The 12,225-nt window shown below is 57.1% G+C and overlaps 4 protein-coding genes across 4 annotated transcripts; 2 read left to right on the top strand and 2 right to left on the bottom strand.

Annotated features, from left to right (window-relative positions):
- Positions 1 to 1,319: 1,319 nt before the first annotated feature.
- Positions 1,320 to 2,870, bottom strand: LOC308055630 (feather beta keratin-like). The gene has a single exon (XM_080369826.1). The coding sequence runs from the start codon at positions 2,780 to 2,782 to the stop codon at positions 2,477 to 2,479; it is 306 nt and encodes a 101-aa protein (XP_080225952.1). The 5' UTR covers positions 2,783 to 2,870; the 3' UTR covers positions 1,320 to 2,476.
- Positions 2,871 to 5,728: 2,858 nt separating this feature from the next.
- On the top strand, positions 5,729 to 6,034 carry LOC308055470 (feather beta keratin-like; the record flags this gene model as incomplete). Its single annotated transcript, XM_080369438.1, has 1 exon — positions 5,729 to 6,034. One exon carries the CDS (start codon positions 5,729 to 5,731, stop codon positions 6,032 to 6,034), a length of 306 nt encoding a protein of 101 aa, XP_080225564.1.
- Positions 6,035 to 6,042: 8 nt separating this feature from the next.
- On the bottom strand, positions 6,043 to 8,968 carry LOC308055626 (feather beta keratin-like). The gene has a single exon (XM_080369822.1). The coding sequence runs from the start codon at positions 8,878 to 8,880 to the stop codon at positions 8,575 to 8,577; it is 306 nt and encodes a 101-aa protein (XP_080225948.1). The 5' UTR covers positions 8,881 to 8,968; the 3' UTR covers positions 6,043 to 8,574.
- A 2,855-nt stretch (positions 8,969 to 11,823) lies between these two features.
- Positions 11,824 to 12,129, top strand: LOC308055469 (feather beta keratin-like; the record flags this gene model as incomplete). The annotated part of the gene is made up of 1 exon (XM_080369437.1): positions 11,824 to 12,129. The coding sequence occupies one exon, from the start codon at positions 11,824 to 11,826 to the stop codon at positions 12,127 to 12,129; it is 306 nt and encodes a 101-aa protein (XP_080225563.1).
- Positions 12,130 to 12,225: the final 96 nt, after the last annotated feature.

Below are 12,225 nucleotides of genomic sequence, written 5' to 3'. Positions count from 1 at the left end.
GTTCTGCTGCATCCCAGCCCACGCCTTCGTGTCATCCTTTTCTCAGCACACACTCTCCCAACATGCCCAGCGAGACAGCTGTTGCTCAGGGCTGGTTCTGGGAAGGAGTTGTTGGGGATGGCTGTGCAGCCGTTGTCAGCACAGGTTTGCATTGAGTGTGCTTAGTGGTGAATTGGGTGTACCCTCTGGTTTCTAAACTTCTCTGCCTACATGGATTCTACTGGGATAGAGTGACCCAAGGTAGTTCATGTATTACTTGCACGTTGCTGTCTACTTTTCTTTTTTGTTGGTCATCTCAACGTTGTGAAGCAAGTAGTCAGGAGGACGAGAGATCAATATGTCCTTGACAAGGCAGTGGCAAGACCTTCCCAGGAGAGCCTAGGAGAACCTGTCCTACCCACAGCATTGAGATTCAGAGTTGCTGGGTGATGAGAAGTCCAGGTGGAAAAGAAAAGCATGAGAACAGTAGAGAATATACTGCCACGGCATCTTTGGGAATACATTGTCAATAGATTTGGGAATACATCAGCTGTGGTCCACCGGCCTTGTGGTCTTGTAGATGCTTCAGTGATGCTTTTTGCAATCTTTTTTTCCTTCCAAAAAGCATTCAGGAGAGCTCCTGCACACTGCCTGTCTCCTCGGCTACCTAGCTGAGTCGCTTTTCCCCATTGCTGGTCCTTTCAACTCATTAAAGTTCTGCTGCATCCCTGCCCATGCCTTCGTGTCATCCTTTGCCCTGCAGATGCTCTCCTAAGATGCCCCGTGAAAGAGACGCATGTTGCTCAGGGCTGGGGCTGGGAGGGGGTTGTTGGGGGTGGCTGTGCAGTGACACAGGCTTGCTTTGAGTATACTTAGTCATGCCTCGGGTGGCTGACCCTTTTCTTCCTATATTTCTCTTCCTATCTGGGGCTGGAGAGAATGACTCAATGCTCTTCAGTGACCACAGCTACTCCAGGCGTGGTTGTAGGCCTCCCACCAAAGCATTCTCTTCGCCACGCTCAGCGAGCCCCATGCCGCCAGCCTTTGCTCCCTTACCAAGTGCTCCAGCCCGCTCACCGTCCTGGCCACCCTCCGCTGAACTCACACCACTTGGTCAAAATCTTTCTTGCGTTAGAGCCCAAAATGGGACGCAGTGTTCTACATGCTGTCAGATGAGTGCCGAGCAGAGCAGGACCGTCGCTCCCATCGACCCCCTGGCTGTGCTCCTGCTCATATAGCCCAGGCTGTTGATGGCAGTCCTCGGTGTCTGGGAAGAGTGCTGGGAGTTGCACCTGCTTTGATGGTGTTACCTCAAAAGCAGCTTCCACAAGGCCAAGTGCAAGGCGCTGCACTTGCGTTGGGGCAGTCCTCAACGTCGATACAGAGTGGAGGAGAAACGGTTGAGAGCAGCCCTGTGGAGAAGGGCGTATGGACAATGGTGGCTGAAAAAACTGGAGACGAGCCAGCAATGTGAGTAGTGCGTCCAGCCTGGCGTTCCCAGTATAAAAAAAGCCATGGACCCGTTAGCGCAGCCCCAGAGAAGGGCTACAAGAGGCATCAGAGGCCTGCAATAGGTCTCCTGGGATGAAGGGCTGAGGGAGTTTGTGGTTTTCAGCCTGGAGGAGAGAAGGCTCTGGGGAGCCCTTGTTGCAGCCTTTCGATATATAAAGGGGACTTAGAAGAAAGCCGGAGAGGACATTTAATCAAGGCCTGGGGTGACAGGACAAGGCGCAACAGTTTCAAACTGGAACAGGGTAGACTTAAGTTGGACATAAGGCAGAAATATGTTACGATGAGAGTGGTGAGACACTGGAAAAGGCTGCCCGGAGAATGACGGCATGACCCATTGTTGGAAGCGTTCAAGGTCTGGTTCAACGGAGCTTTGCGTGACGTGACGTAGTGACAGATATCCCTGGCCATGGCAGGAGCGTTGGTCTAGGTGATCTTTAAAGGTCTCTTCCAACCCCAAACCATCCCATGATAATATGGTTCTATGATAAGGCAAACTACTGCACTGCGTCGCTCAGTTTGAGAACACTGTGGATAGGATGGCTTCTCCTGGTGTGCCCTGGGAAGCTTGAACCCGTGTCTTCTCAATAACATGTTCCTTCCTGACTACTTGCATCACGGACTTGAGCTTAGCAAGGAAAACAAAAAGGTGTGCACAACAAAGTGGATAGCAGTCACTGAACTCCATTGGCTAATCCTATCCCAACGCAAACAGGCAGAAAAATTTAGAGACCAGCAGGTCAGCCAAGGCATGACTAAGCATACTCAATGCCAGCCTGCGTTGACAAGCACTGCAAAAGCATCCCCCATAACCCCCTCCCAGCCCCAGCCCTGAGCAACATGCGTCTCTTTCACTGGGCATCTTGGGAGAGCATCTGCAGGGCAAAGGATGACACGAAGGCGTGGGCTGGGATGCAGCAGAACTTTAATGAGTCAAAAGAGGGAAAGGAGGGTGATGTGAGCGGAGGCCTCAGTGCCAGAAGCAGCTTTAGCAGGGGAAGCACCTCCTGCCGCAAATGCCGCTGCCCAAGCCAGAGAGGCTGAAGCCCCCGGAGTTGATGGGCACTCCCTCAGAGCTGAGGATGCTGCCAACGGCAGCGGAGGTGGAGGAGCCCACGGCGGTGTTCTGCGGGAAGGAGCTGAGGATGGGGCCGGGCAGGGTCACCACCACGGCGGAGGGCTGGATGAAGACATTGGAGTCCTGGCACTGCCTGACACAGGGCTCGTTGCAGCTGTTGGCCAGCGGGGTCGGGCCGCAGGGCCGGCAGGGCATGCACGGGCTGTAGCAGGACATGCTTCAAGGCTGGAGGTGCACCTGGGAGAGAGAAGCAGGGCATGGGGGCTGGGTGAGGAGCAGCCCGTCATACCACAACGAGGGAGCCAAGGCACGAGCTGGAGACGAGAGCTGGAGGCTGTGTAGGGAGGCACAGGGGCTGCTTCTTCCCTATGGCCCAAAAGTGCCCTGCCGTGAGGGACCAAGCCCAGGCACCTTCCCACCTAGCCCATAGCTCAGGAGACACCTCAACCAAGACCCAGCCGCTCCCCATGCCACAACTTCAGCCCCATTCCCTGTCTCATGAAAGCTGCTCCAGGACCCATGGTAGGAGAAACCAGCAGCTATGTGCCCAGAAATCCCAGAGGAGGAGGAGGAGGAGGAGGAGGAGGAGGAGAAAGGTCTTCAGACTCACCTTGTTCACAAGGAGACGGAGGCGAGAGAAGTGGATGAGAGAGTGAGGAGAAGGGCCTGCTTTTATACTGCCTCTGCACCGCCCCAGGCGCACAGTCACTGCACGCGGGCAGTAATTTTCCAGCAGGCTCACCTCCAAAGCAAAATGTCCTACCTAATGGCACATGTTGTGTTTTGGTTTCCGTCAGTGCTGCCATTTCATTTCCTCATTTCTGACATGCTTGCTCTGCCGTGCAAGTGCCTTTCATGTGCTGGGATGAGACGCCCAGGGGTATCCTGGGCAGGACTGTGTCAGCGTGGGCAGAGGATGGCTCCTCAGTGGTGGAGGAGTCCCGCGCAGGCAGGGGATGTTGGCTTGGGGCAGTGAAGTGCGAGTGTTTGCAGCTCCCTTGGCAGGAAGAGGCCCAGCTGTGCTCCACGCCGCACGTGTCAGCAAGCACCCGCAGACTCCTCGTTTTAAGGACGTGCCGTGTGCTTCTCTCTCTTCCCTCTGCCTCCGCTCGCTCCCACGGTCACTAGCCATGGCGTCTCCAGGCAGCCGGGCTGTGCCAATGGTTTCAGCCGTGTTCCTCTTGATGCCCTTTGCTCTGGGGAGAACATTTGCCAAGCTGCCCGAGTACGCAGGGCTGGTCTTCGGAAAGCCAAAGCCCACCTGGTGTTCAATCAGGCAAGGCACGTGGAGGGCAATGAGGAGATCTTCTTCCACGCAGGTCAGCAGCAAGGCTTGGCCAAAGTCAGCTGCAGCGCTGAATGGGGCAGCTTCACCGGGCACAGGGGTTACAGGCAAGGCGGAGGTGCTGCGGGGGTTCGTGGCCTTGGTCTTGACTGGCAAGAGCTGCTGTCGAGGGACCGGGCCTCTGCCATTCCTTGGCAAGTGTGGGGCAGGGAGAGTCTTACCCACAGTCGAGGAGGATCAGGTGTGGGGACATTTAAACCGATGGGAGAGACACGAGTGCATGCCACCAGATGCCTGCATACCCCGTGGAGGGAGAGGAGGGGTTGCAGAAAACGTGTCCCCACTGGCTGGGGCTCCTCCCTGGCCGTCAGGCGATACACCTTCTCTTGGCATTAGTGCTTCATCATGTCGTCTTTCCCAGGCCCCAAAGGCCTCCTCAGCTTGGAGCACACCCCGGCACCACTGGAGAGGCGAGTGAACTTCCCCCAGCTCTCCCAGGGGTGACGGCTGGCAGGACCCTGCCGTGCCACGTGCGTGGGGATGCTCAAGGAGGGGGTGGGCTCAGAAGGCACGAAACCAGCTCTCAGACTACATCGAGGAGGTGATGCTCTTCCCTGCCCTGCAGACTTGGAGGCAGCTGGGACGCGTCCCAGGAGGGCAAGGCGATGCCTGCAGTAGGCAGGCTTCCTGGGATAGACTCTCCCTACCCACGGCGAGTCACACTCTAATTTTGGGTTGGCGTGTGTCAGCCCTTTGGCACGAGGCCAAGCCAGGAGCGCGGGCTGTCTGCAGGCCCGTGTCCCACCAGGGCTGAGGGCACTGCTTGCGCACCCCCAGAGGCTGCCACGACAGGGGTTGTCTTTGCCAAGGAAAGCAGCAAATGTCTTCCAGAAAGGGAAGTTTTCCCTGGGCAGAGCCATTTGAAACCGGCCGCGCAGCCCACCTGCCGATAGAGGCAATGATCAGCGACTGCTGGCGCGAGCAGAGGGGCAGGGAGGGACAGTCCTGCCCAGGGAGAAGGACGCGGCCTGTCCTCATTTGGAGAAGCTTTGGGCACTCAGGGGAGGACGGCATTGGTGGGAAGGCATGTGCACCTTCCTGCACAGGGTTTTGAAAACAACCTCACTGTATCGCCTGAGAATGATGTCCTCCATCTGCACAGAGCCCTCCAGTGCTCAGGGGCATGTCTTCTGGCCATGTTGACATGGTCCTGCTCAGGAAATCCTTGGGCTCCTCATCCCAATCTTCAAAAGAGCCTCCGTGCCCTAGTGGCCATGTCAGAAATGAGGAAATGAAATGGCAGCACTGACGGAAACCAAAACACAACATGTGCCATTAGGTAGGACATTTTGCTTTGGAGGTGAGCCTACTGGAAAATTACTGCCCGCGTGCAGTGACTGTGCGCCTGGGGCGGTGCAGAGGCAGTATAAAAGCAGGCCCTTCTCCTCACTCTCTCATCCACTTCTCTCGCCTCCGTCTCCTTGTGAACAAGGTGAGTCTGAAGACCTTCCTCCTCCTCCTCCTCCTCCTCCCCTGGGATTTCTTGTCACATAGCTGCCGGTTTCTCCTACCATGGGTCCTGGAGCAGCTTTCATGAGACAGGGAATGGGGCTGAAGTTGTGGCATGGGGAGCGGCTGGGTCTTGGTTGAGGTGTCTCCTGAGCTATGGGCTAGGTGGGAAGGTGCCTGGGCTTGGTCCCTCACGGCAGGGCACTTTTGGGCCATAGGGAAGAAGCAGCCCCTGTGCCTCCCTACACAGCCTCCAGCTCTCGTCTCCAGCTCGTGCCTTGGCTCCCTCGTTGTGGTATGACGGGCTGCTCCTCACCCAGCCCCCATGCCCTGCTTCTCTCTCCCAGGTGCACCTCCAGCCTTGAAGCATGTCCTGCTACAGCCCGTGCATGCCCTGCCGGCCCTGCGGCCCGACCCCGCTGGCCAACAGCTGCAACGAGCCCTGTGTCAGGCAGTGCCAGGACTCCAATGTCTTCATCCAGCCCTCCGCCGTGGTGGTGACCCTGCCCGGCCCCATCCTCAGCTCCTTCCCGCAGAACACCGCCGTGGGCTCCTCCACCTCCGCTGCCGTTGGCAGCATCCTCAGCTCTGAGGGAGTGCCCATCAACTCCGGGGGCTTCAGCCTCTCTGGCTTGGGCAGCGGCATTTGCGGCAGGAGGTGCTTCCCCTGCTAAAGCTGCTTCTGGCACTGAGGCCTCCGCTCACATCACCCTCCTTTCCCTCTTTTGACTCATTAAAGTTCTGCTGCATCCCAGCCCACGCCTTCGTGTCATCCTTTTCTCAGCACACACTCTCCCAACATGCCCAGCGAGACAGCTGTTGCTCAGGGCTGGTTCTGGGAAGGAGTTGTTGGGGATGGCTGTGCAGCCGTTGTCAGCACAGGTTTGCATTGAGTGTGCTTAGTGGTGAATTGGGTGTACCCTCTGGTTTCTAAACTTCTCTGCCTACATGGATTCTACTGGGATAGAGTGACCCAAGGTAGTTCATGTATTACTTGCACGTTGCTGTCTACTTTTCTTTTTCCTTGGTCATCTCAACGTTGTGAAGCAAGTAGTCAGGAGGACGAGAGATCAATATGTCCTTGACAAGGCAGTGGCAAGACCTTCCCAGGAGAGCCTAGGAGAACCTGTCCTACCCACAGCATTGAGATTCAGAGTTGCTGGGTGATGAGAAGTCCAGGTGGAAAAGAAAAGCATGAGAACAGTAGAGAATATACTGCCACGGCATCTTTGGGAATACATTGTCAATAGATTTGGGAATACATCAGCTGTGGTCCACCGGCCTTGTGGTCTTGTAGATGCTTCAGTGATGCTTTTTGCAATCTTTTTTTCCTTCCAAAAAGCATTCAGGAGAGCTCCTGCACACTGCCTGTCTCCTCGGCTACCTAGCTGAGTCGCTTTTCCCCATTGCTGGTCCTTTCAACTCATTAAAGTTCTGCTGCATCCCTGCCCATGCCTTCGTGTCATCCTTTGCCCTGCAGATGCTCTCCTAAGATGCCCCGTGAAAGAGACGCATGTTGCTCAGGGCTGGGGCTGGGAGGGGGTTGTTGGGGGTGGCTGTGCAGTGACACAGGCTTGCTTTGAGTATACTTAGTCATGCCTCGGGTGGCTGACCCTTTTCTTCCTATATTTCTCTTCCTATCTGGGGCTGGAGAGAATGACTCAATGCTCTTCAGTGACCACAGCTACTCCAGGCGTGGTTGTAGGCCTCCCACCAAAGCATTCTCTTCTCCACGCTCAGCGAGCCCCATGCCGCCAGCCTTTGCTCCCTTACCAAGTGCTCCAGCCCGCTCACCGTCCTGGCCACCCTCCGCTGAACTCACACCACTTGGTCAAAATCTTTCTTGCGTTAGAGCCCAAAATGGGACGCAGTGTTCTACATGCTGTCAGATGAGTGCCGAGCAGAGCAGGACCGTCGCTCCCATCGACCCCCTGGCTGTGCTCCTGCTCATATAGCCCAGGCTGTTGATGGCAGTCCTCGGTGTCTGGGAAGAGTGCTGGGAGTTGCACCTGCTTTGATGGTGTTACCTCAAAAGCAGCTTCCACAAGGCCAAGTGCAAGGCGCTGCACCTGCGTTGGGGCAGTCCTCAACGTCGATACAGAGTGGAGGAGAAACGGTTGAGAGCAGCCCTGTGGAGAAGGGCGTATGGACAATGGTGGCTGAAAAAACTGGAGACGAGCCAGCAATGTGAGTAGTGCGTCCAGCCTGGCGTTCCCAGTATAAAAAAAGCCATGGACCCGTTAGCGCAGCCCCAGAGAAGGGCTACAAGAGGCATCAGAGGCCTGCAATAGGTCTCCTGGGATGAAGGGCTGAGGGAGTTTGTGGTTTTCAGCCTGGAGGAGAGAAGGCTCTGGGGAGCCCTTGTTGCAGCCTTTCGATATATAAAGGGGACTTAGAAGAAAGCCGGAGAGGACATTTAATCAAGGCCTGGGGTGACAGGACAAGGCGCAACAGTTTCAAACTGGAACAGGGTAGACTTAAGTTGGACATAAGGCAGAAATATGTTACGATGAGAGTGGTGAGACACTGGAAAAGGCTGCCCGGAGAATGACGGCATGACCCATTGTTGGAAGCGTTCAAGGTCTGGTTCAACGGAGCTTTGCGTGACGTGACGTAGTGACAGATATCCCTGGCCATGGCAGGAGCGTTGGTCTAGGTGATCTTTAAAGGTCTCTTCCAACCCCAAACCATCCCATGATAATATGGTTCTATGATAAGGCAAACTACTGCACTGCGTCGCTCAGTTTGAGAACACTGTGGATAGGATGGCTTCTCCTGGTGTGCCCTGGGAAGCTTGAACCCGTGTCTTCTCAATAACATGTTCCTTCCTGACTACTTGCATCACGGACTTGAGCTTAGCAAGGAAAACAAAAAGGTGTGCACAACAAAGTGGATAGCAGTCACTGAACTCCATTGGCTAATCCTATCCCAACGCAAACAGGCAGAAAAATTTAGAGACCAGCAGGTCAGCCAAGGCATGACTAAGCATACTCAATGCCAGCCTGCGTTGACAAGCACTGCAAAAGCATCCCCCATAACCCCCTCCCAGCCCCAGCCCTGAGCAACATGCGTCTCTTTCACTGGGCATCTTGGGAGAGCATCTGCAGGGCAAAGGATGACACGAAGGCGTGGGCTGGGATGCAGCAGAACTTTAATGAGTCAAAAGAGGGAAAGGAGGGTGATGTGAGCGGAGGCCTCAGTGCCAGAAGCAGCTTTAGCAGGGGAAGCACCTCCTGCCGCAAATGCCGCTGCCCAAGCCAGAGAGGCTGAAGCCCCCGGAGTTGATGGGCACTCCCTCAGAGCTGAGGATGCTGCCAACGGCAGCGGAGGTGGAGGAGCCCACGGCGGTGTTCTGCGGGAAGGAGCTGAGGATGGGGCCGGGCAGGGTCACCACCACGGCGGAGGGCTGGATGAAGACATTGGAGTCCTGGCACTGCCTGACACAGGGCTCGTTGCAGCTGTTGGCCAGCGGGGTCGGGCCGCAGGGCCGGCAGGGCATGCACGGGCTGTAGCAGGACATGCTTCAAGGCTGGAGGTGCACCTGGGAGAGAGAAGCAGGGCATGGGGGCTGGGTGAGGAGCAGCCCGTCATACCACAACGAGGGAGCCAAGGCACGAGCTGGAGACGAGAGCTGGAGGCTGTGTAGGGAGGCACAGGGGCTGCTTCTTCCCTATGGCCCAAAAGTGCCCTGCCGTGAGGGACCAAGCCCAGGCACCTTCCCACCTAGCCCATAGCTCAGGAGACACCTCAACCAAGACCCAGCCGCTCCCCATGCCACAACTTCAGCCCCATTCCCTGTCTCATGAAAGCTGCTCCAGGACCCATGGTAGGAGAAACCAGCAGCTATGTGCCCAGAAATCCCAGAGGAGGAGGAGGAGGAGGAGGAGGAGGAGAAAGGTCTTCAGACTCACCTTGTTCACAAGGAGACGGAGGCGAGAGAAGTGGATGAGAGAGTGAGGAGAAGGGCCTGCTTTTATACTGCCTCTGCACCGCCCCAGGCGCACAGTCACTGCACGCGGGCAGTAATTTTCCAGCAGGCTCACCTCCAAAGCAAAATGTCCTACCTAATGGCACATGTTGTGTTTTGGTTTCCGTCAGTGCTGCCATTTCATTTCCTCATTTCTGACATGCTTGCTCTGCCGTGCAAGTGCCTTTCATGTGCTGGGATGAGACGCCCAGGGGTATCCTGGGCAGGACTGTGTCAGCGTGGGCAGAGGATGGCTCCTCAGTGGTGGAGGAGTCCCGCGCAGGCAGGGGATGTTGGCTTGGGGCAGTGAAGTGCGAGTGTTTGCAGCTCCCTTGGCAGGAAGAGGCCCAGCTGTGCTCCACGCCGCACGTGTCAGCAAGCACCCGCAGACTCCTCGTTTTAAGGACGTGCCGTGTGCTTCTCTCTCTTCCCTCTGCCTCCGCTCGCTCCCACGGTCACTAGCCATGGCGTCTCCAGGCAGCCGGGCTGTGCCAATGGTTTCAGCCGTGTTCCTCTTGATGCCCTTTGCTCTGGGGAGAACATTTGCCAAGCTGCCCGAGTACGCAGGGCTGGTCTTCGGAAAGCCAAAGCCCACCTGGTGTTCAATCAGGCAAGGCACGTGGAGGGCAATGAGGAGATCTTCTTCCACGCAGGTCAGCAGCAAGGCTTGGCCAAAGTCAGCTGCAGCGCTGAATGGGGCAGCTTCACCGGGCACAGGGGTTACAGGCAAGGCGGAGGTGCTGCGGGGGTTCGTGGCCTTGGTCTTGACTGGCAAGAGCTGCTGTCGAGGGACCGGGCCTCTGCCATTCCTTGGCAAGTGTGGGGCAGGGAGAGTCTTACCCACAGTCGAGGAGGATCAGGTGTGGGGACATTTAAACCGATGGGAGAGACACGAGTGCATGCCACCAGATGCCTGCATACCCCGTGGAGGGAGAGGAGGGGTTGCAGAAAACGTGTCCCCACCGGCTGGGGCTCCTCCCTGGCCGTCAGGCGATACACCTTCTCTTGGCATTAGTGCTTCATCATGTCGTCTTTCCCAGGCCCCAAAGGCCTCCTCAGCTTGGAGCACACCCCGGCACCACTGGAGAGGCGAGTGAACTTCCCCCAGCTCTCCCAGGGGTGACGGCTGGCAGGACCCTGCCGTGCCACGTGCGTGGGGATGCTCAAGGAGGGGGTGGGCTCAGAAGGCACGAAACCAGCTCTCAGACTACATCGAGGAGGTGATGCTCTTCCCTGCCCTGCAGACATGGAGGCAGCTGGGACGCGTCCCAGGAGGGCAAGGCGATGCCTGCAGTAGGCAGGCTTCCTGGGATAGACTCTCCCTACCCACGGCGAGTCACACTCTAATTTTGGGTTGGCGTGTGTCAGCCCTTTGGCACGAGGCCAAGCCAGGAGCGCGGGCTGTCTGCAGGCCCGTGTCCCACCAGGGCTGAGGGCACTGCTTGCGCACCCCCAGAGGCTGCCACGACAGGGGTTGTCTTTGCCAAGGAAAGCAGCAATTGTCTTCCAGAAAGGGAAGTTTTCCCTGGGCAGAGCCATTTGAAACCGGCCGCGCAGCCCACCTGCCGATAGAGGCAATGATCAGCGACTGCTGGCGCGAGCAGAGGGGCAGGGAGGGACAGTCCTGCCCAGGGAGAAGGACGCGGCCTGTCCTCATTTGGAGAAGCTTTGGGCACTCAGGGGAGGACGGCATTGGTGGGAAGGCATGTGCACCTTCCTGCACAGGGTTTTGAAAACAACCTCACTGTATCGCCTGAGAATGATGTCCTCCATCTGCACAGAGCCCTCCAGTGCTCAGGGGCATGTCTTCTGGCCATGTTGACATGGTCCTGCTCAGGAAATCCTTGGGCTCCTCATCCCAATCTTCAAAAGAGCCTCCGTGCCCTAGTGGCCATGTCAGAAATGAGGAAATGAAATGGCAGCACTGACGGAAACCAAAACACAACATGTGCCATTAGGTAGGACATTTTGCTTTGGAGGTGAGCCTGCTGGAAAATTACTGCCCGCGTGCAGTGACTGTGCGCCTGGGGCGGTGCAGAGGCAGTATAAAAGCAGGCCCTTCTCCTCACTCTCTCATCCACTTCTCTCGCCTCCGTCTCCTTGTGAACAAGGTGAGTCTGAAGACCTTCCTCCTCCTCCTCCTCCTCCTCCCCTGGGATTTCTTGTCACATAGCTGCCGGTTTCTCCTACCATGGGTCCTGGAGCAGCTTTCATGAGACAGGGAATGGGGCTGAAGTTGTGGCATGGGGAGCGGCTGGGTCTTGGTTGAGGTGTCTCCTGAGCTATGGGCTAGGTGGGAAGGTGCCTGGGCTTGGTCCCTCACGGCAGGGCACTTTTGGGCCATAGGGAAGAAGCAGCCCCTGTGCCTCCCTACACAGCCTCCAGCTCTCGTCTCCAGCTCGTGCCTTGGCTCCCTCATTGTGGTATGACGGGCTGCTCCTCACCCAGCCCCCATGCCCTGCTTCTCTCTCCCAGGTGCACCTCCAGCCTTGAAGCATGTCCTGCTACAGCCCGTGCATGCCCTGCCGGCCCTGCGGCCCGACCCCGCTGGCCAACAGCTGCAACGAACCCTGTGTCAGGCAGTGCCAGGACTCCAATGTCTTCATCCAGCCCTCCGCCGTGGTGGTGACCCTGCCCGGCCCCATCCTCAGCTCCTTCCCACAGAACACCGCCGTGGGCTCCTCCACCTCCGCTGCCGTTGGCAGCATCCTCAGCTCTGAGGGAGTGCCCATCAACTCCGGGGGCTTCAGCCTCTCTGGCTTGGGCAGCGGCATTTGCGGCAGGAGGTGCTTCCCCTGCTAAAGCTGCTTCTGGCACTGAGGCCTCCGCTCACATCACCCTCCTTTCCCTCTTTTGACTCATTAAAGTTCTGCTGCATCCCAGCCCGCGCCTTCATGT

This window comes from Falco punctatus, assembly GCF_963210335.1.
Source record: "Falco punctatus genome assembly, chromosome: 19".
NCBI lineage: Eukaryota > Metazoa > Chordata > Aves > Falconiformes > Falconidae > Falco > Falco punctatus.
This window is presented reverse-complemented; position numbering and strand designations above follow the sequence as displayed.